This window comes from Mytilus trossulus, chromosome 7 (assembly GCF_036588685.1).
Source record: "Mytilus trossulus isolate FHL-02 chromosome 7, PNRI_Mtr1.1.1.hap1, whole genome shotgun sequence".
Classification (NCBI taxonomy): Eukaryota; Metazoa; Mollusca; class Bivalvia; order Mytilida; family Mytilidae; genus Mytilus; species Mytilus trossulus.
In genome coordinates this window covers 31,982,954-32,005,153 of record NC_086379.1, presented here as the reverse complement: position 1 = coordinate 32,005,153, position 22,200 = coordinate 31,982,954, and the positions used below count along the sequence as shown (strand labels likewise).

Genomic DNA, 22,200 nt, shown 5'->3' with positions numbered 1-22,200 from the left:
TCTTGTCTAAGTTATCGAAAAACTAATACTGTAAGTTGACTGAGGATTTAGGCTGTACCTTTTGTGAGTGAAGCAACACAACAGGGGTCCAGTTTATGATATTTATATCCCTGCTGTAAGTGCTGTTAAAGTTTCTTGTTTTATGGAATAGCATAATCATGGTCTCAAAGCAGCCTTTATTAATAAGAGGACTTCATAGTAGAAAAATCAATAAAAAAAAATCATTGTCACTTTTTTAAATTCCTGCATTTGTGCAGAATGCATATATCTACTTCCATCTTTAGGTTTTGGTCATGAGACTTTGAGTAGTCTGGTAAAATATAGGAACTTGAGGAACGAACACAATACCAATTTCATTTTTAATAATTCTTTGTCTTTGAGTTTGATATGAATAAACATTACCTGATGATCACGTTTCCTTGTTTACATTGAACATGACGTCATAACTTAAATAACGTCACAAGTAAAATCCCTAACAACAGATCCAAAATCGAAACATTATGGTATTTCCAAATCCCTAACAACGGATCCAAAATCGAAACATTATGGTATTTCCATTTCATTTTTAACAGATTTTGAATAAAAAAATAATTTATACAGACTTCGTCCCCTTTCACAGGTAATGCCTGCCTCATATTATGGTGACTTGAGTAACCATAATAAATGCCAATTCTCAAGGCTAAATAAGTATTTTATAGGCTAAATATATACAAACTGAAATGTCAAGGTAGAACTGTAATCTGAGTGATACCAGTGTAACTCAAGTCACAATAAATACACAATATCTTTTCAATTATTGAATTTGCTATTTTAGGGTTGATGAAGCTGAAGTAGAGGATGATCAGAAGACCACACACAGATATAATGTAGAATTTGTCTTTGATTCAGATGTCAAATGTGCTATTACTATCTATTACTTTGCAACAGAGGAGTTTAACAATGGGCAACTTGTGTAAGTTTTATAATTAATGATACAGGGTTATCAATTCTGTACAACTTTCAAACTCATAACATATCTCAATCATGGTTGAATAAATTAAACAATAAGTCATTTCAATAAATAGGTCCTGCAGAATGATTTCACCAAGATAAAATGTGAGAACTAAGGATGTATGTATCATAAAATATTGTCCCCCATGAAATAGTGTCTTTGTCCATGAAATTTTGTCACCTTCTTCTGGACAATATTTCACTATGAAATTCTGTCAGTGGACAATATTTTATATAAAATTTTGTCCGACAGACAATATTGAAATACTGGCTTTGAAAATATTTCTTAATCAAATTAGCACACAATTAGAAATAGTACACAAGCATGCATCATTCACATTTTTAGATTTATGAATGAAATGGTTTTGTATAGCAAGGAATTTATAGTATTACTAATAGTGAGATTCAAATTTGCATAGATACATTACAAATGGTTAATTATAGATTAAAGAATTGTCTAATGTATAAGTTTCATTGTTTTACATTATAATGTACTACAAATATAAGTAATGTACTGACAATCGCTTATTTTGTAAATATATACACAGGCGTGTTTCGCAGGAAAAACAAATCCTATATACAATCTTTTACATGAATATATGTTGATAACCTCCCCTTCATGAGACAAAATTCCATGACAATCTGTCAATGAAATATTGTCTCAATGCTTGCAAAATATAACCAAAATATAACCAAAATATAACCTCCCTTTAACAGGACAACATTTCATAGTATTCATCTGTGAAATATTGTCTCAATTCTCACAAAATATAACCTCCCTTTAACAAGACAAAATTCCATTGTATTCATCTGTGAAATATTAGTCTATTTACAGACAATATTTCAACATGAAAATTTGTCCTTCTCTAGCCATTTTTCCATAGACGAGGACAATATTTCATGATACATAGTTATGAAATATTGTCTTGTGGTACAATATTTCATAGGACAATATTTTGCTTTACATGTATGATGTACACTGCTGAGGAGCCAAACAGTTCTAGAATTCAGGAATTCATTATGTTTTCTTAAATTAACCTTATTTTTGGGGTTAAATGATTTATTATAAATGATAGAAAAACTGCATACATGTATCTAAGAAATTTGAAAAGAAAAAATTAATGTGGGATATAAATTTTTCTGGTTAAATTTTCTTGTACCCCTCGCTTACAATAAGTCACCTGATTTATTATTCTACTTATTGTAACAAATTTGAAAACAATTCTTATTGAATATATTGGAAGTATTTGCAGCTGTCCAGCTACCAACGACAACAACAACTACAACAATACTTTATTTTAAGAGGGTTTATACACAGTTAGCTATATGAATAATCTTCCCTCAGGCCCTCATCATGAAAATCAAAATGCAAACATATTCATTGCATATATATATCAGTATAAAAAGTCAAGTATGATAATAATGTTTAATACAACTTGATAAAATGTTATGAAAAAATAAGCATGATGACATAATCAGTTTTCAATATTATTTATACAGCTAGGTTGTTTCAATAAATGATCTGTTATTTTGTATTTGAAAGCATTAACATTTGCAATATTTCTTAACAGTATTGGCAAATTATTCCACAAGAATGGTCCAAAATACATAAAAGATTTTTTGAACAATTATGTTTTTGGTTTAGGGAGTGTGAGGTTTCCTTGAACAGCGTTTCTCAAGGGGTATGGATTTCTGTCTGAAACATAATGAAACTTGTTAGTAAGATATGATGGGGCATCATTTTAAATGCACTAATATGTCATCACAAACTTGTGATATGTTATTCTCTGTTCAACTGTCATCCAGTTTAAGTGTTTGAATACGGGCTTGGAAGGAGTGAAAGGGTCTGTTTCTAGTATTAATCTAGCAGCTCTCTTTTGTAATTTTAATATCCTATTTAAACCCTCACTTCTACAACTACACCACACTATACAACAATAATCAATAAGTGGCAAGATATAACCATTATAGAATAATTTTCTGCAGTCTAGATCTAGAAATTTCTTAATCTTTAATAGTAGATATAGTCTAGATGAAATTTTTGAGCAGATCACATCAACAATTAATTGATCATACATGATAGTTATAGGAATTTATAATATTATTTTATAATTATAGAATCAACTCTAAATATCCTATAAAGTCAGACACATACCATTATAAGAAAGGGGCCAATCAATTGTTCTCACAGACAGGTCATATGATAGAACCAACCAATTATACCGAAGAAGAGGTAAGTCCCAACCAATCAGTTGTTTTCACAGTCAGTTCATGTGATAGAACCAACCAATTAAACTGAAGAAGAGAAGAGGTAAGTTCCAACGTTTAGAACAGTTCTCAAATTCAGTTCATGTGATAGAACCAACCAATTAGAGGTAAGAGGTAAGATCCAGCCAATCAATTGTTCTCACAGTCAGTTCATGTGATAGAACCAACCAATTATACTGAAGAGAAGAAGTAAGTTCCAACCAATCAGTTGTTCTCAAATTCAGTTCATGTGATAGAACCAACCAATTAGAGGTAAGAGGTAAGATCCAGCCACTCAGTTGCTTTCAGTCAGGTCATGTAATGGTACCCACCAAATTTTATAAGGAAAAGCTTGAATCAAATGGCTATAAACTTTACACTGTTGTTGTGATTGATGAATATAAACTTGATTTTGACTTTGAAATTATTTTTGTTTTTCAATCTAGAGCTGGGGGGGGGGGGGGGGGGGGTTTAGCATCCATATTTGATGCTATATTTTTAAGAATATAGATATCATCTGATTTAGTCCATTTAAGTTTACAATTAGGGCATATCATGTTCACTTAATGCAGCTGTGTATTATATTGTAAATTTATTATCAGATTTTTATTATTTAAAATGAAAATCATGGGACTATATGAGAATTGCAATAATAAGAACTCACATTCCTTTATCAAATACATATATTTATATATATATATGTAGCTTTTTCTAAAACCACAATATTTAAACTTGCATTTCTCTTTAATTATTGGAAAATTGCAATAACAAATGCACACAATAATTTCTGTACATACAGTAAACAGTCATTACAATTACTTTTGTTGTTTCTCCAACTAGTACTTTGATTACTATGTTTTTACTTACAATTACTTTGTTGTTTCTTCAACTACTACTATGATTACTATGTTTTTACTTACAATTACTTTGTTGTTTCTTCAACTATTACTATGATAACTATGTTTTTACTTACAATTACTTTGTAGTTTCTTCAACTATTACTATGATTACTATGTTGGCACAGGACGTTTGCGCTTTTTCATAGGACATTTGCGCTTTTTTATTTGGACACTTGTGCTTCAAATCATAGGACATTTGCGATTTTTACATAAGACATTTGCGCTTTTGCAATATTTGGTTTTTATGACTATTCTAACCTGGCAGAGTTAAAGTCATATTTTCCTTTATGGTTATAAACATCAAAATCACTTCATAGCACATTTCATAGCACATTCATGTCATAGCACTTTGACATATATTTAAAGATAATATAGAGCTAAAAGTAAATATTTTAAAGATATTAAATCATGTATAGCCATCACAGATCAGTTTTCGCTTGATATCTGATGTCCAAAGAGTGAACAAATTTAGCCCTTGTTATCTGTATTGACTGGTATTGCGCCAACATTTCAAATAAATAATTTAGTTTCTCTTTCTCAATTCTTGCATGACTGGGGTGCCGATCATCATAAAAACGAATCTTAATGTAATTCGCCGACTGTTGTTAAATGATGCTCTTCAAATATATATTTAAAAATAAATTGGATGAGTTGAGTAGAACTGTTCATTATAGTGGATATGGAAGGAATCTGGACCATTTGTCTTACTAAAATGAATTGATAAATACATGTTTAAGTTAAATTTATTTGCAGGTGAATACTTTAAGGAAAAAGCACAAATGTCCAGTCAATTTATTACAGGTGAATCGAAATTAAAAGCGCAAATGTCCATAGTATTTGAAGCGCAAATGTCCTATCGTTTTACAGGTAAAAAAGCGCAAATGTCCTGTGCCCGTTTTTACTTACAATTACTTTGTTGTTTCTTTGACAATTTCTTTGTTGTTTCTTCAACTGTTGATGTGTGTCTTTTTTGTTTATACACATCAAATATGTATAATATTGATTAAGATTACACAGTGAAACCTGGGTTAACCGAACCCTGATAAAACCGAATTTCAGTTTAAACCGAACAATTTTAAAAGTCCCACACAATTTCCCTATCAATTAACAATCTAACCTGAAAAAAACGAACCCTGTCAACACCGAATTCTGAACCCTTTTTGAAGGCTCGTTAGTAAATATCTATTGTAAAATTACCTGTCAAAATCAATCGATAGCAATCAAAACAAAAAAGTATTTTTTTGCATGATTTAATTAAACAAATACAGGATGGCAGAGTATCCCCGAGGGTATTTGAGGTTAAATTAATTGGTGAGTTGTTATTACAAATTAATAAACATGTTTGTGTCCATTTTTTCAGTGACAAAGGATTTTTTTGTAAAGAAACGTTAAACTTGTCAACTGCCCCCATCGCCATTTGACAGTGACTGGGAATCTAAGTTGGTTAGTGAATTAATGGCTGAGAAAATAATTATAAAAGCAAAATTGCTCCATGCCGGACATCATTAAACTATTTATAGTTTCTGAACGACAAGTGTGATTGACGGAGTTGCGTTTTATTTATAAACAAAACTGAAGCAATACGATTATCTTCATCTCCTGATATTTTTACATTTTTATGTAAACCAACATGAAAAAAATTGTTGTTTGTTGTGACACCTAGTAATGCCTAGCTATTATCCCTTGTCGTTTTGGTGTCGACTTCTTTCTACAATCCGAACACCTGTGAAAACTGAACAAAACGCAAAGTCCAATGGGTGCTTGGTTTGAACAGGTTTCACTGTATGTGGTTTCTTAGCTTGAAGCATTTCACACTACATTGGGTTCTGAAACCATTAAAAACCAGCAAGTTGTCTTCATCCATTAAACTATGACAGGTTTCTTCTGGTTTTAAACTTGATGTGACTTTGTCAACCAATAACTTGGATTTGATTCCTTCAACCATTTTATAAAGAACTGATATAAATTAAAAATTGTTGCAATAATCATCGAAAACAATATTATACAAATTTCATCCATGTAAATACAAATATTCCATATAAAATATATAGGACAAAACTTATTACATATGAATTGACACATAGTGAGACTTTTATGTGTATGATTTCAGTGGCAGTATGATCCAGCTAAGGATATCATCCCAGTGGTTATACATTGTGTAGTAGAAGATGAAGGTAATTATCTAATCATTTAAGTCCTGTCATTGTATTTCAGTGTTTTTACTAAACAGTAGTAAGGGACGACATCAAAAGATCAATGAAGGATACAAAACTTAATTCAAATAGTTTGGGGTAGGGGGTGGGTTAAACTTGCTGAAAGTTTTGTTTATCCTACATCGATTTTACATATATCCATATGGGTCAATCAATTTTTCCCAAATTAAGTTAAGAGGGGGGTAGGGGGGTCAGTACAAAAACTATCTGAATTAAGTTTTTTATCCTACATTGAACTTTTGAAGTGGTCCCTAAACTGTGGTGTGTCAAATTGTATCTCTTTATATTGAAGACATTTTTGTCAATACTGCATTTTGATTTTGGCATGATGGAATTTGTGATTCTTTTGTTTTTTGACAACCGATTAATATGTAAAATAGATTTTGTCTTGACACCTGAAATTGTACAAATTGCAAAAGCCAAAAATAACCAACTCCATTTATGAAAGTGAAAACAAAGAATTACAGTAAAGTTGGACTTTTTCATTAGGAATTTATTTTTGTTAATTTAACAATGAAAAAAAATTAAAAAATATTGCAATGCATAAATTTTATCTTTTCAAGATGATCAGATTTAAACGCAAGAAAAACACAAAAATATAACCTCACAAACTAGTTTGACTGTAGAAATCATAAAATAAAAGTCATTTTATTTTCCACATGCTGATGATAGTACTTTGTATCAAATTGCGAACATGCTTCGTAAAAACCGTTCCACGGTCGTAGAACAAATCGCAATCAAAAATAATTTCGGGCCAATCATACCAATATTTCGGACCTAATTTCTATTTCAAAAAACAACGGCAGACATTATCTGTTAACAAAACTCTGTTCGTTACCGGTTAATAAGTTAAATAAAATTTTGGAGGATTGCAACACAATTTCATATAGCAGTCCTAAGTATGAAATTGTTCAAATTATTATGGCATATTGTTATTCTAAATTATTTCCCAAAATTGATCGCCCTGAAGATCATAAAAAACATTTTATTAAAATTAAGTATGTCAATAAAGGCTTTGATTTTGTAAATATTTCCGGTATATTTAACGACCATTCTGTCAAAGAACAAATTCCTGGATATTTTGACAATACTGAGCTACCTCTTATTTGTTAACTTTTATTTACAAGAAATCTAACCGGAAATTTGTGTTTAATTATAGTCAATTGTGTAAAGATGTTAATATCGGTGAAAATACACCTACTTCATGTAATTGGAGTAATTCGGAATATATTTATGGACCCATTTTCAAGACCGAGAGTTAAAATCATTCCTCAGTAAAGGACCTAAATATCCTCCCCCGTCAATTATTAATTGGAATGAGTGTCGTAATATCATCCATGACTCACTCCATTACTTACTGTATGAAATGGATAAAACGGGAAAAAGCTGACAAAAAATCTTTGGACTCTTTTTTTAGCTCACCTGGCCCGAAGGGCCAAGTGAGCTTTTCTCATCACTTGGCGTCCGGCGTCCGTCGTCGTCGTCCGTCGTCGTCCGTCGTCGTCCGGCGTTAACTTTTACAAAAATCTTCTCCTCTGAAACTACTGGGCCAAATTTAACCAAACTTGGCCACAATCATCATTGGGGTATCTAGTTTAAAAATTGTGTCCGGTGACCCCGCCAACTAACCAAGATGGCCGCCATGGCTATAAATAGAACATAGGGGTAAAATGCAGTTTTTGGCTTATAACTCAAAAACCAAAGCATTTAGGGCAAATCTGACATGGGGTAATATTGTTAATCAGGTTAAGATCTATCTGCCCTGAAATTTTCAGATGAATCTGACATTCCGTTGTTAGGTTGCTGCCCCTGAATTGGTAATTTTAAGGAAATTTTGTTGTTTTTGGTTATTATCTTGAATATTATTTCAGATAGAGATAAACTGTAAAAAGCAATAATGTTCAGCAAAGTAAGATCTACAAATAAGTCAACATGACCAAAATGATCAGTTGACCACTTTAGGAGTTATTGCCCTTTATAGTCAATTTTTAACCATTTTTCGTAAATCTTAGTAATCTTTTAGAAAAATCTTCTCCTCTGAAACTGCTGGGCCAAATTATTTGAAACTTGGCCACAATCATCATTGGGGTATCTAGTTTAAAAATTGTGTCCGGTGACCCCGCCAACTAACCAAGATGACCGCTATGGCTATAAATAGAACATAGGGGTAAAATGCAGTTTTTGGCTTATAACTCAAAAACCAAAGCATTTAGAGCAAATCTGACATTGGGTAAAATTGTTAATCAGGTGAAGATCTATCTGCCCTGAAATTTTCAGATGAATTGGACAACCTGTTTTTGGGTTGCTGCCCCTGAATTGGTAATTTTAAGGAAATTTTGCTGTTTTTGGTTATTATATTGAATATTATTATAGATATAGGTAAACTGAAAACAGCAATAATGTTCAGCAAGGTCAGATTTACAAATAAGTCAACATGACCAAAATGGTCAGTTGACCTCTTTAGGAGTTATTGCCCTTTAAAGTCAATTTTTAACCATTTTTCGTAAATCTTAGTAATCTTTTAGAAAAATCTTCTTCTCTGAAACTGCTGTGCCAAATTGATCCAAACTTGGCCACAATCATCTTTGGGGTTTCTTGTTTAAAAAATGTGTCCGGTGACCTGGCCATCAAACCAAGATGGCTGCCACGGCTAAAAATAGAACATAGGGGTAAAATGCAGTTTTTGGCTTATAACTCAAAAACCAAATAATTTAGAGAAAATCTGACATGAAGTAAAATTGTTAATCAGGTCAAGATCTATCTGCCCTGAAATTTTCAGATGAATTTGACAACCTGTTTTTGGGTTGCGGCCCCTGAATTGGTAATTTTAAGGAAATTTTGCTGTTTTATATTGAATATTATTATAGATATAGGTAAACTGTAAACAGCAATAATGTTTTTCAAAGTAAGATCTACAAATAAGTCAACATGAACGAAATGGTCAATTGACCCCTGTAGGAGTTATTGACCTTTGTAGTCAATTTTCAATCTGCTTCCTTTGTTTAATATTCACATAGACCAAGGTGAGCGACACAGGCTCTTTAGAGCCTCTAGTTAATTGAGTAATGAAGATAGTTGATATACGTATTCAACATTTTAAAGAACATTTTACTATTAACAATAACCACAATAAACCTATTTCTCGTATCAAACATAAACTAAAAGAACTAGCCAAGGAATTTGTTTTTGTACCGGACGATAAAGCTGCTAATAATATTATTATTGTTTGACGTAAATTTTACATTGAGGTTCTGAAAAAGGAAATCACAAATTCACCAACATTCCAACCGACTCCATAACGAAATCTGTAACAAACATAAACTTTTAGCCACCGCTTTACAAGCAGAGCCAAATACAATGAAAGTCCCAATTATGTATGTGCTTCCGAATCTACACAAAACCCCTTACAAATATAGATTTATTTCGTCTTCAAGCCATTGTTCAACTACTAAATTGTCTATTCTTCTTACCAGCACACTTGGTACAATTAAAAACCTTATAATAAATTGTTTAAATAAGGCCTTCGAAAATAGTGGAATTAATTACTTTTGGAGTGTCAAGAACTCGTTGGAAGTACTTGATAAATTGCATGCTTATATTGGTGATTTTGAATCTGTTCAAAGCTTTGATTTTTCTACCCTGTATACCACATTACCTCACATTCTCATTAAGAAAAAATTCACACGCCTAATTAAATGGGCATTCCAAAAATCAGAATGTGAATATATATGTTCAAAATCTTTTAGGTCATTTTTTAGTAGCAATAAACAAAAAAACTATGTTAATTGGACATGCTTTGATACTATATATGCCCTTGAATTTTTGTTTGCTTTGGGGATTCCGTATATCGTCAGATTATCGGAATTCCAATGGGGACTAACTGTGCACCACTTATTGCGGACCTTTTTTTGTATTGTTATGAGTTACAATTTATGACAAAAATAAGCAAAGACCCATCAAAACAACATCTGATTAACAAATTTAATAATACTTTTAGATATTAGGATGATATTTTGGCTCTCAATAATGAAGACTTCAGTATGTTTATTAATGAAATTTATCCTGCTGAACTTACTTTAAATAAAGCTAATACTAACAATGACCACTGCCCTTTCCTCGATTTTGATATCTATATCACTAACGGAAAGCTGAATACTAAAATTTATGATAAAAGGGATGATTTTTCATTTCCTATCGTTAATTATCCGTTTTTAGATGGTGACGTTCCCTTGTCACCATCTTACGGCCTTTATATATCTCAACTTGTACGATTCGCTCGTGTACATGTATGTAACAATGATTTAGATTTTAACGAGAGAAATTTATGTATTACTGAAAAATTATTACACCAGGGTTTTCGATATCACAAACTAGTCAAAACATTTACTAAATTTTATCATCGGTATAAAGACATCATTCGTAAATATAGCTCAACATGCAGACTTCTTATACATTCAGGTATTTCACATCCAATTTTTTATGGAAATAATCTTTATAAAGCACAAAGGTGTCAGTATTCACCTCTTAAACTTACAAAAACTTTGAATAGACTTATTAAGAAGGGATATAATTACGATACTGTTGTCAAGTCATTAAAGATTGCATATTTTGGCGTTAATATTGAGTCACTGATAAGGTCTTTGTGTCGGAACTAAACACATTTATTCTAAAAACAGTTGTTGGCATGACACAGGTTATGCTCTTGTCATATATTTTATGATGGTATGATACTAAACCCCTAACAGGAAGGATTGTGCCTGATGTTCATAAGATGAAATCATAATCTTTTAGTCAGTTTAATTGAAGTCTGGAGCTGGCATGTCAGTTAACTGCTAGAAGTCTGTTGTTATTTATGTATTATTGTCATTTTGTTTATTTTCTTTGGTTACATCTTCTGACATCAGACTCAGACTTCTCTTGAACTGAATTTTAATGTGTGTATTGTTATGCGTTTACTTTTCTACATTGTTAGAGGTATAGGGGGAGGGTTGAGATCTCACAAACATGTTTAACCCGCCGCATTTTTGCGCCTGTCCCAAGTCAGGAGCCTCTGGCCTTTGTTAGTCTTGTATTATTTTAATTTTAGTTTCTTGTGTACAATTTCGAAATTAGTATGGCGTTCATTATCACTGAACTAGTATATTTTTGTTTAGGGGCCAGCTGAAGGACGCCTCTGGGTGCGGGAATTTCTCGCTACATTGAAGACCTGTTGGTGACCTTCTGCTGTTGTTTTTTTATTTGGTCGGGTTGTTGTCTCTTTGACACATTCCCCATTTCCATTCACAATTTTATTAGATATATGATCACACCTTATGAAAAGATTCCTTTGAATTTAAGGTTGCTGCATTCAAGGTTAAAGTCACTAAATAATCTGAAATGTGGTTTCTGGATGCTTAATTAATTATTACACAAGGTATTGCTCCATACTTAGATATATCGTCACATATCTAAAAAAAAAAAAAAAGCAAGATCCCTATTAATTTTGAGGTCGGTATCTCCAAGATTGAGGTCAAAGTTACCTAAAATAGACAAACATTTGTGCTTAAAATGTTCTCCAGATGCTTAGATCAAATAATCAAATAAAGAAAGTTTAATCTTGCTTTAATATTTATTCTCATATGAAAAGAGAAAGATTTGGATTGATTAACAGTCACTAGGTCAAGGTTAAAGTTACTAAAAATGATATAGACCAATATCCCTTCTAGAAATAATAGCCAAAAAGAATTGTATCTTTTAAAAGAAAATAGTATAAAAACTATGCCATCAGGTTGTTTCAAAATTTTGCCCTTTATATGTTCAGTGTTAGATATGTGGGCTTGGTCACAAAAGGCTCTTAAATTGTGATTCTGTTTTTACATTTTAATTAAATACCATTTACAGAACATCCAAACCATGCCCATCTTACATTTGGTATGGTAGAGAAAAGTTCAGCAGACAGTGGATACATACTGAAGCCATTGAAACAAAAACAGTTTGTTGATGGGTTGTCATATCTACTGCAAGAAATATATGGGATTGAAAACAAGCAGGTGGATAGGTCCAAGGTGAGGAAACAGTTTAAAAGTCAATTATTTGCCACTATTTACTTATATATCTCTTTTTATTTTTGTTGTTAGGTCAATGAAACTAAAAAAGCAAATTTAATAATGCTTTATTTTGTTTCAGCTAAATTTTATTAATAATAAAAGTACATAAAGTATAAAATGTTTTGATCAGTTAGTAGTTATACTATGATAAGTTATATATACCCTGGTTCTGATCAGTCAGTAGTAGTTATACTATGATAAGTTATATATACCCTAGTTCTGATCAGTCAGTAGAAGTTATACTATGATAAGTTATATATACCCTGGTTCTGATCAGTCAGTAGTAGTTATACTATGATAAGTTATATATACCCTTGGTTCTGATCAGTCAGTAGTAGTTATACTATGATAAGTTATATATACCCTTGGTTCTGATCAGTCAGTAGAAAAAATACAATGATAAGTTATATATACCCTGGTTCTGATCAGTCGGTAGTAGTTATACTATGAAAAGTTATATACACCCTGGTTCTGATTAGTCAGTAATAGTTATACTATGATAAGTTATATATACCCTGGTTCTGATCAGTCAGTAGTTATACTATGATAAGTTATATATACCCTGATTCTGATCCGTCAGCAGTAGTTATACTATGATAAGTTATATATACCCTGGTTCTGATCAGTCAGTAGTTATACTATGATAAGTTATATATACCCTGGTTCTGATCAGTAAGTAGTAGTTATACTATGATAAGTTATATATACCCTGGTTCTGGTCAGTCAGTAGTAGTTATACTATGATGAGTTATATATACCCTGGTTCTGATCAGTCGGTAGTAGTTATACTATGAAAAATTATAAACACCCTGGTTCTGACCAGTCAGTAATAGTTATACTATGATGAGTTATATATACCCTGGTTCTGACCAGTTAGTAGTTATACTATGATAAGTTATATATACCCTGGTTCTGATCAGTCAGTAGTAGTTATACTATGATGAGTTATATATACCCTGGTTCTGATCAGTCAGTAGTAGTTACACTATGATAAGTTATATATACCCTGGTTCTGATCTGTCAGTAGTTATACTATGATAAGTTATATATACCCTGGTTCTGATCAGTCAGTAGTAGTTATACTATGATAAGTTATATATACCCTGGATCTGATCAGTCAGTAATAGTTATACTATGAAAAGTTATATACACACTGGTTCTGATCAGTCAGTAATAGTTATACTATGATAAGTTATATATACCCTGGTTCTGATCAGTCGGTAGTAGTTGTACTATGAAAAGTTATATACACCCTGGTTCTGATCAGTCAGTAATAGTTATACTATGATAAGTTGTATATACCCTGGTTCTGATCAGTCAGTAGTTATACTATGATAAGTTATATATACCCTGGTTCTGATCAGTCAGTAGTAGTTATACTATGATAAGTTATATATATACCCTGGTTCTGATCTGTCAGCAGTAGTTATACTATGATAAGTTATTTATACCCTGGTTCTGATCAGTCAGTAGTTATACTATGATAAGTTATATTTACCCTGGTTCTGATCAGTAAGTAGTAGTTATACTATGAAGAGTTATATATACCCTGGTTCTGATCAGTCAGTAGTAGTTATACTATGATAAGTTATATATACCCTGGTTCTGATCAGTCAGTAGTAGTTATACTATGATAAGTTTTATATACCCTGGTTCTGATCAGTTAGTAGTTATACTATGATAAGTTATATATACCCTGGTTCTGATCAGTCAGTAGTAGTTATACTATGATGAGTTATATATACCCTGGTTCTGATCAGTCAGTAGTAGTTACACTTTGATAAGTTATATATACCCTGGTTCTGATCAGTCAGTAGTTATACTATGATAAGTTATATATACCCTGGTTCTGATCAGTCAGTAGTAGTTATACTATGATAAGTTATATATACCCTGGATCTGATCAGTCAGTAGTAGTTATACTATGAAAAGTTATATATACACTGATTCTGATCAGTCAGTAATAGTTATACTATGATAAGTTATGTATACCCTGGTTCTGATCAGTCTGTAGTAGTTATACTATGAAAAGTTATATACACCCTGGTTCTGATCAGTAAGTAATAGTTATACTATGATATGTTATATATACCCTGGTTCTGATCAGTCAGTAGTTATACTACGATAAGTTATATATACCCTGGTTCTGATCAGTCAGTAGTAGTTATACTATGATGAGTTATATTTGCCCTGGTTCTGATCAGTCAGTAGTTATACTATGATAAGTTATATATACCCTGGTTCTGATCAGTCAGTAGTAGTTATACTATGATAAGTTATATATACCCTGTATCTGATCAGTCAGTAGTAGTTATACTATGAAAAGTTATATATACCTTGGTTTTGATCAGTAAGTAATAGTTATACTATGATAAGTTATATATACCCTGGTTCTGATCAGTCAGTAGTAGTTATACTATGATAAGTTATATATACCCTGGTTCTGATCTGTCAGTAGTAGTTATACTATGATAAGTTATATATATCCTGGTTCTGATCAGTCTGTAGTAGTTAAACTATGAAAAGTTATATACACCCTGGTTCTGATCAGTCAGTAATAGTTATACTATGATAAGTTATATATACCCTGGTTCTGATCAGTCAGTAGTAGTTATACTATGATAAGTTACATATACCCTGGTTTTGATCAGTCAGTTATTGTTATACTATGATAAGTTATATATACCCTGGTTCTGATCAGTCAGTAGTAGTTATACTATGATAAGTTATATATACCCTGGTTCTGACCAGTCAGTAGTTATACTATGATAAGTTATATATACCCTGGTTCTGACCAGTCAGTAGTAGTTATACTATGATAAGTTATATATACCTTGGTTCTGACCAGTCAGTAGTAGTTATACTATGATAAGTTATGTATACCCTGGTTCTGATCAGTCAGTAGTAGTTTTACTATGATAAGTTATATATACCCTGGTTCTGATTAGTCAGTAGTAGTTATACTATGATAAGTTTTATATACCCTGGTTCTGATCAGTCAGTAGTAGTTATACTATGATAAGTTATATATACCCTGGTTCTGTTTTATACTTTTTGACTCACTTTTGATAGAATAATAGCCTTAAGACTTACAAAACAAAAGTACAGATCAAGGTTTCGTCCTTCAAAATTAATAGATAAGAAAACTAATAAAGGAAGCACTTTTCCTATTTTAGCTTGATCCAGATGATGAAGTTGATGATAGTGGTGCTGAATGTGTGATATGTATGTCTGACATGAGAGACACTTTAATTCTACCATGTCGTCACTTGTGTCTGTGTAGTGCTTGTGCAGAGTCATTGCGATACCAAGCCAGTAATTGCCCTATCTGTCGATCTCCATTTAGAGCTCTATTACAGATCAGAGCAATGAGAAGGAAACAGGCTATTCCTGTCCAGGTATAGAGCTACTATCCGTTTAATTCTTTGAATAATTATCTAAGTATCAGTTTCAGCAGTATATGATACCATTTATCAATAAAAAAAACCTGAATTTTAACTTCTACTCAGATACAAAACAATGCTCTATTCTAAATTCTTCTAGAATAAATTTAATTTTAAATTTTTAATAAAACTTTCATTATAAACACAATTTTAATGAATACCATATTTTGAACCTTCAGTAGTTTATTTCATATTCTATGTCTGTATCAGTAAAGCACTGCTCAAACTTAAATGTAGTGATTGACTTTTTAACAGGGAGAGAATAATGAAGAGAACCCAGTCAGCCAGGATGGTGTACCTACAGGATATTTTGCAGTGTCATTGATAGAAGCATTGAATGGTCCCTGTAATCAAAATCTGATGGGAGATGGTAGGTTCTAGTATTTTTTTTTACTTTCATTATGAAGATATTTAGTAGTAGGCATTTGATATAATTAAATTTCAGAATCAGATACAAATTGGGTTTGGGACTTTTCTAATATTTTGATCTTGAGCATCAACGACGTTTATTGTCAAATACAAATTGGGTTTGGGACTTTTCTAATATTTTGATCTTGAGCATCAACGACGTTTATTGTCAAATTGCAAATCTAGTACTGCATGCCAACTTTTTTATCACAATTTAGGTGTGAACTACATGATCGGTTCCACAGAACCCGTTATGAATTTAAGAATGAAATATTATTCTTTCTTTGAAGAAATTCATTTCTAATTAATTTTTTATTTGGTTGCATTTAAGCCAAGGAAGTATTGTCAACCACGTGACATTAAAGTGATACTGAATTAACAATACTCTCAGCATAACACATAGCTGAATAAAGCAACATCAAGTTCAACTACTCTATATTTCAGATTATTATCCATCTGTTAGAATGATTCCCTCAAACGAAAAAGATTCACATCACAGAGACAAGAAAAGGAAAAGGTTAGTGTCACACTATATCTCCATATATTAGATATTGCTATTCAGGATGTTCTCTTTTTCAAAATAACAAGCTTTTTTAAATACTATTATAAATAAATTGATAGTTGATAAATAAAGGAACTAAATAAGTAGAAAAGAATCAAGGGTCTGTGTGCTTGTTTTTGAGATAGAAGCTATTGAAAATTTGGCGGTAAATGATTATATCTAGATTTTTCATACATTTAATAACTTTAATTTCAAAAACAAGAGGAGCTAACATCCTTAAATGACACTTATTGGGTTACTAACAAGCAAAGTACATTTAAGTTCTTGATCTATTTTTGCCTATTATTCTAAAAATCAATATAGATGGAGAGAAAGTTAAATAGATAAAAATTGACAAGTTTTTAATAGTCAATGTTAACACAAACAGCAGCAATAGCAAGTGGAAAATAGGGTTCTAAGGAATCAGTTACAATTATTTCTCTATATTTATATTTTGCATTATTACAGACAAACATTACAAGTAGATTCTGGGAAAGATTCTGTAGTGACAGCCAATCTGAAATTAGATGATAAAAAGTTACTTGGAAATGAAGAATTGAAAGGAGGGAAGGAGACAGTTGAAGTGGTCAAAACTAAAGATAAACTGAAACCACATGTACCAAAAATGTAAGTATATTTATACCTATCTTTTATATTGAAAGTTATAGGTTTTATATGAGTGAGAACTTGATATCCCTTGATATCAACTTAAGGTATTAAATTTCAATAAATAAAAGGCTCATAATTTTATATTATTGTGATTAAATCAAGAGTTTTGATATCATGCAATATCATTTTCTCTAAGATTTTGTAAATATAGATTCCACAATTGCAACAAGTGTGACAATATTTCTCCACTTGAGACAGTTAAATTTTAATATTTAAAGCGTGAGGCTTTGCCAAGCATTTTAAATAGTTAAAATTTAACTGTCGAGAGTAGAGAAATATCATAATACACGAATTGTAGTGGTGGAATCTGTTTCTCTAATGATTTTTATCCTTCTTTTTCAAAGATTTGTAGACAGTTGTGTACTATTTATGTGTTGTCATCAGGTATGATTGCTTTTTTTCATGACGTCACAATAGGAAAAATCAGAAGAAACAAAGAAAATTTAACGTCACAATAAAATTTCGACCAATCATTTGCTGAGAGCAAATTTTTCACTAGAGATCAGAAATATTTTTCTCACATGAGTCAGGAAATGTGAAAATAGCATGAAAATTAGAGAATGTTATTTCTATTATGGTAAGAAAGAACATTATAGTTAACATTATTCCTGACATATCCACCTTAACATTTTGAAAAATAAATCTGCTTTTGGTTGACCTAATTTATAACTTATGAGAATGTTGCAATCCATTAACATATTGAATTATTTTAGGTGAACCAAATTAACACATATTTCGTATGACTTATTCGTTGTTCAGTGCAATTCAAAGAAATTGAGTTCTGGTCCATTAATTAAAATTTATACAAAAGTTTTTGCTTTTTGTCTTATATAAAAAAAAAACCTATAGCATATAGATAGAAACTTGAAAAAAACAAAAAAAAAAGTTTTTTCATGACCAGCTACAGATGAAGTTTGATTTCCCCCCCCCCCCCCCCCCCCCCCCCCCGTCTTATGATATTGTGTGCAGAGTTATGGTCCTTGGATTTTGAAACTTCATGAAAATAGTAAATTTTCCGCACTTTCTTTTGTCATTTTTGAAGAAATCGATTGATATTTGGTATATAGATTATCCATGACAAGGTACAGTCCAAGTTCAAATTTTGTTGTGGTCTAATGATTTCATGCAGAGTTATGGTCTACAGACTTCAAAAATTCACTTAGTGTAAAAAATTGGTTTTCCATATTTTTCTCGTCATGTTGAAGATATTAAATTGATATTTGTTATATAGTTAACACCATGAGAAACTTAAGATCAAGTTAGCATTTTGTTCCAGTATAATGATTTATTCACCTGAAGTTGACTTTGTTTTGCCATGCAATACTCTCTGAATGCTTTATAGATTAATCTGTTTTATCTTACATGCATCACAATTTCACAAAATCACAGTTTGACAAATTTGTGTTTACTTTGACAGATTCTCAGAAGACCCAGACAGTACAGATGAATCCAAGGTTGTAAATGTCTCCAATGATTACAGTTCCGATACACTTGAGAGCAAGGTATGTAAAACAGTAGTCTATTCAGTTATTTAATATGATAAAAGTTAGCTAGCTGTTAGATGGATAAATCAGCATGTGCATTGATGACGTTGCCTTGGTGATAGTACCGGTAGTGTCTTGGAGAGGCAGTAATGGTTTAAGGGTTAAACCTGATACAAACTTCTAGTTGCAAAATGTTTTACTCCATACAAAAGTTTTGATACATTGTTATCCTATTTTGTAACTTTAAATGATAACAGAAGTTTATACCATGTCATGTTATGTTTAGATTTGAATTAAGAAAAAAAAGTGCAGCCTTTCTGTGCAAGTCTGATTACTAGTTTTGGTGAAATTTTCTGCAAATCTATGCATACAAGAACTCTTTTTCATGGTCATTATACAAATTTTAAACTATATGAAAAATCTTACAAATGACAAAAAATGAATGATATGTATTTTTTTTTATAAATTGCAACACATTGTACAGAAACAAAACTTACCTAGATACTGGAGGCATATCAGGAGATATGGAGTTATAACAGGGAATAATGTATGAAAAATGGCAAAGGTTCTGAAAATCCAGATATTTTTGCATGCATTTATTTATTGAATGCTTCATAATATAATTTTAATGGAGTGAAAACGCGTTGACTAAAGCACATTTCATATGAAGTGTGTAAGGGTTTCATTTTCAAAATGTGCACACAATCAACACATTCACAAACCTCTAAAATTATTTAAAAAAAAAATGCATTCAATTAATATTCTTATAACATGTATAATTACATTTTTATGTGGTTATGTGCAGTCTTGTTTTAATAAGTATCTTTGAACAAATATTATCATAAAAACATAAATGTATAAACAAAAAATTGAAAATGAAATCATTTGATTGCAAGCAGAGTTACAGGTTAAAAAGTTCTAAATATTCCACCTCTCTCCAGGGAAAAGAGACTGGAATATACCTATTCAAAATGTATGTCTGTCACATCTCTTTTTGCCTTTTATTTGGAAAATGCTGCAATCATTTTAAAAATACATTATTTCAGGGCACACCAGATGTTACAAAGTTGCGAGTATATGATCTAAATGAGTCTGAGGCAGATAGTGATTACGACATGAAGACACATCCTATAACAGGTACCAGATGTTCTACAGAAGATTTAGCAGATGATGAGAGAGAAGATACATCTGAAGCTGAGCAAGAGCCAGAACCTGACTATGATGATGAACCAATAGGTAGACAAATATACTTAGCGGAAAAATATAACAGATAGACACAAACTAGAAACACAAAAATGATCAGTTAAAAAATAATTCAACCAAAAAAAAACCAAACATCATTACAAATGATACAGGAGAGTTAAATTAAATCATTTACTTAAGGTGGTACCCAACACTTTCACTAAAATTAATTTGGCTCGTTTAATTTTTATAAAATTTTGTCAAAGTATTTACTTTGACCCTTTAACAAAACTATAAAAATTTAAAAAAATTTGAACCAACCGTTTTGTCAGAAAAATTACACTGGTTATAAAGCAGTTTGACAAACACCAATTTTGATCATTGAGAAGCTTTATATTCCTTTTACAACACAACGTTATCTCCCTGTAGTGTTAGGTACCACCTTAAGAACAAACTTTCAACCTTTTTGTTTTTACCTGTTTTTTTGTGATGATGATGTTCAAAAACTGAATGTTAGCACAGTACTTAAAATTTAAAATTTCATAATTATGCAGGATTAGTGATAGAATCTAATACGACAGAAAAATTTACCATTTTGAACATTATTTTTAGCTCACCTGGCCCGAAGGGCCAAGTGAGCTTTTCCCATCACTTTGCGTCCGGCGTCCGGCGTCCGGCGTCCAGCGTCCATCGTCGTTGTTAACTTTTACAAAAATCTTCTCCTCTGAAACTACTGGGCCAAATTGAACCAAACTTGGCCACAATCATCATTGGGGTATCTAGTTTAAAAAATGTGTAGCGTGACCCGGTCAACCAACCAAGATGGCCGCCACAGCTAAAAATAGAACATAGGGGTAAAATGCAGTTTTTGGCTTATAACTCAAAAACCAAAGCATTTAGAGGAAATCTGACAAGGAGTAAAAATGTTTATCAGGTCAAGATCTATCTGCCCTGAAATTTTCAGATGAATCGGTCAACCCGTTGTTGGGTTGCTGCCCCAGAATTGGTAATTTTGTGGAAATTTTGCCATTTTTGGTTATTATCTTGAATATTATTATAGATAGAGATAAACTGTAAACAGCAATAATGTTTAGCAAAGTATGATTTACAAATAAGTCAACATGACCGAAATGGTCAGTTGACCCGTTTAGGAGTTATTGCCCTTTATAGTCAATTTTTAACCATTTTTCGTAAATCTTAGTTATCTTTTACAAAAATCTTCTCCTCTGAAACTACTGGGCCAAATTAATCCAAACTTGGCAATAATCATCTTTGGGGTATCTAGTTTTAAAAATGTGTCAGGTGACCCGACTATCAAATCAATATGGCCGCCACAGCTAAAAATAGAACATAGGGGTAAAATGCAGTTTTTGGCTTATAACTCAAAAAACAAAGCATTTAGAGGAAATCTGACAGGGGGGTAAAAATGTTTATCAGGTCAAGATCTATCTGCCCTGAAATTTTCAGATGAATCGGTCAACCCGTTGTTGGGTTGCTGCCCCTGAATTGGTAATTTTGTGGAAATTTTGCCGTTTTTGGTTATTATCTTGAATATTATTATAGATAGAGATAAACTGTAAACAGCAATAATGTTTAGCAAAGTATGATTTACAAATAAGTCAACATGACCGAAATGGTCAGTTGACCCGTTTAGGAGTTATTGCCCTTTATAGTCAATTTTTAACCATTTTTCGTAAATCTTAGTTATCTTTTACAAAAATCTTCTCCTCTGAAACTACTGGGCCAAATTAATCCAAACTTGGCAATAATCATCTTTGGGGTATCTAGTTTTAAAAATGTGTCCGGTGACCCGACTATCAAATCAAGATGGCCGCCACAGCTAAAAATAGAACATAGGGGTAAAATGCAGTTTTTGGCTTATAACTCAAAAACCAAAGCATTTAGAGCAAATCCAACACGGGGTAAAATTATTAATCAGATCAAGATCTACCTGCCCTATAATTTTCAGATGAATCTGACAACCCATTGTTGGGATGCTGCCCCTGAATTGGTAATCTTGAGGAAATTTTGCTGTTTT

General features: G+C 31.7%; 1 protein-coding gene across 1 annotated transcript in view; it reads left to right on the top strand.

Annotated features, from left to right (window-relative positions):
• Positions 1 to 22,200, top strand: part of LOC134724946 (probable E3 ubiquitin-protein ligase MGRN1) — a 32,542-nt gene that overhangs the window by 3,785 nt on the left and 6,557 nt on the right. The window contains exons 4-13 of the mRNA XM_063588340.1: positions 815 to 952; positions 3,109 to 3,223; positions 6,247 to 6,310; positions 12,230 to 12,393; positions 15,612 to 15,833; positions 16,134 to 16,248; positions 16,731 to 16,803; positions 17,296 to 17,454; positions 18,914 to 18,998; positions 20,027 to 20,216. Of these exons, the coding sequence (XP_063444410.1) occupies positions 815 to 952; positions 3,109 to 3,223; positions 6,247 to 6,310; positions 12,230 to 12,393; positions 15,612 to 15,833; positions 16,134 to 16,248; positions 16,731 to 16,803; positions 17,296 to 17,454; positions 18,914 to 18,998; positions 20,027 to 20,216 (1,325 nt within the window). The remainder of the gene's footprint in view (positions 1 to 814; positions 953 to 3,108; positions 3,224 to 6,246; positions 6,311 to 12,229; positions 12,394 to 15,611; positions 15,834 to 16,133; positions 16,249 to 16,730; positions 16,804 to 17,295; positions 17,455 to 18,913; positions 18,999 to 20,026; positions 20,217 to 22,200) is intronic.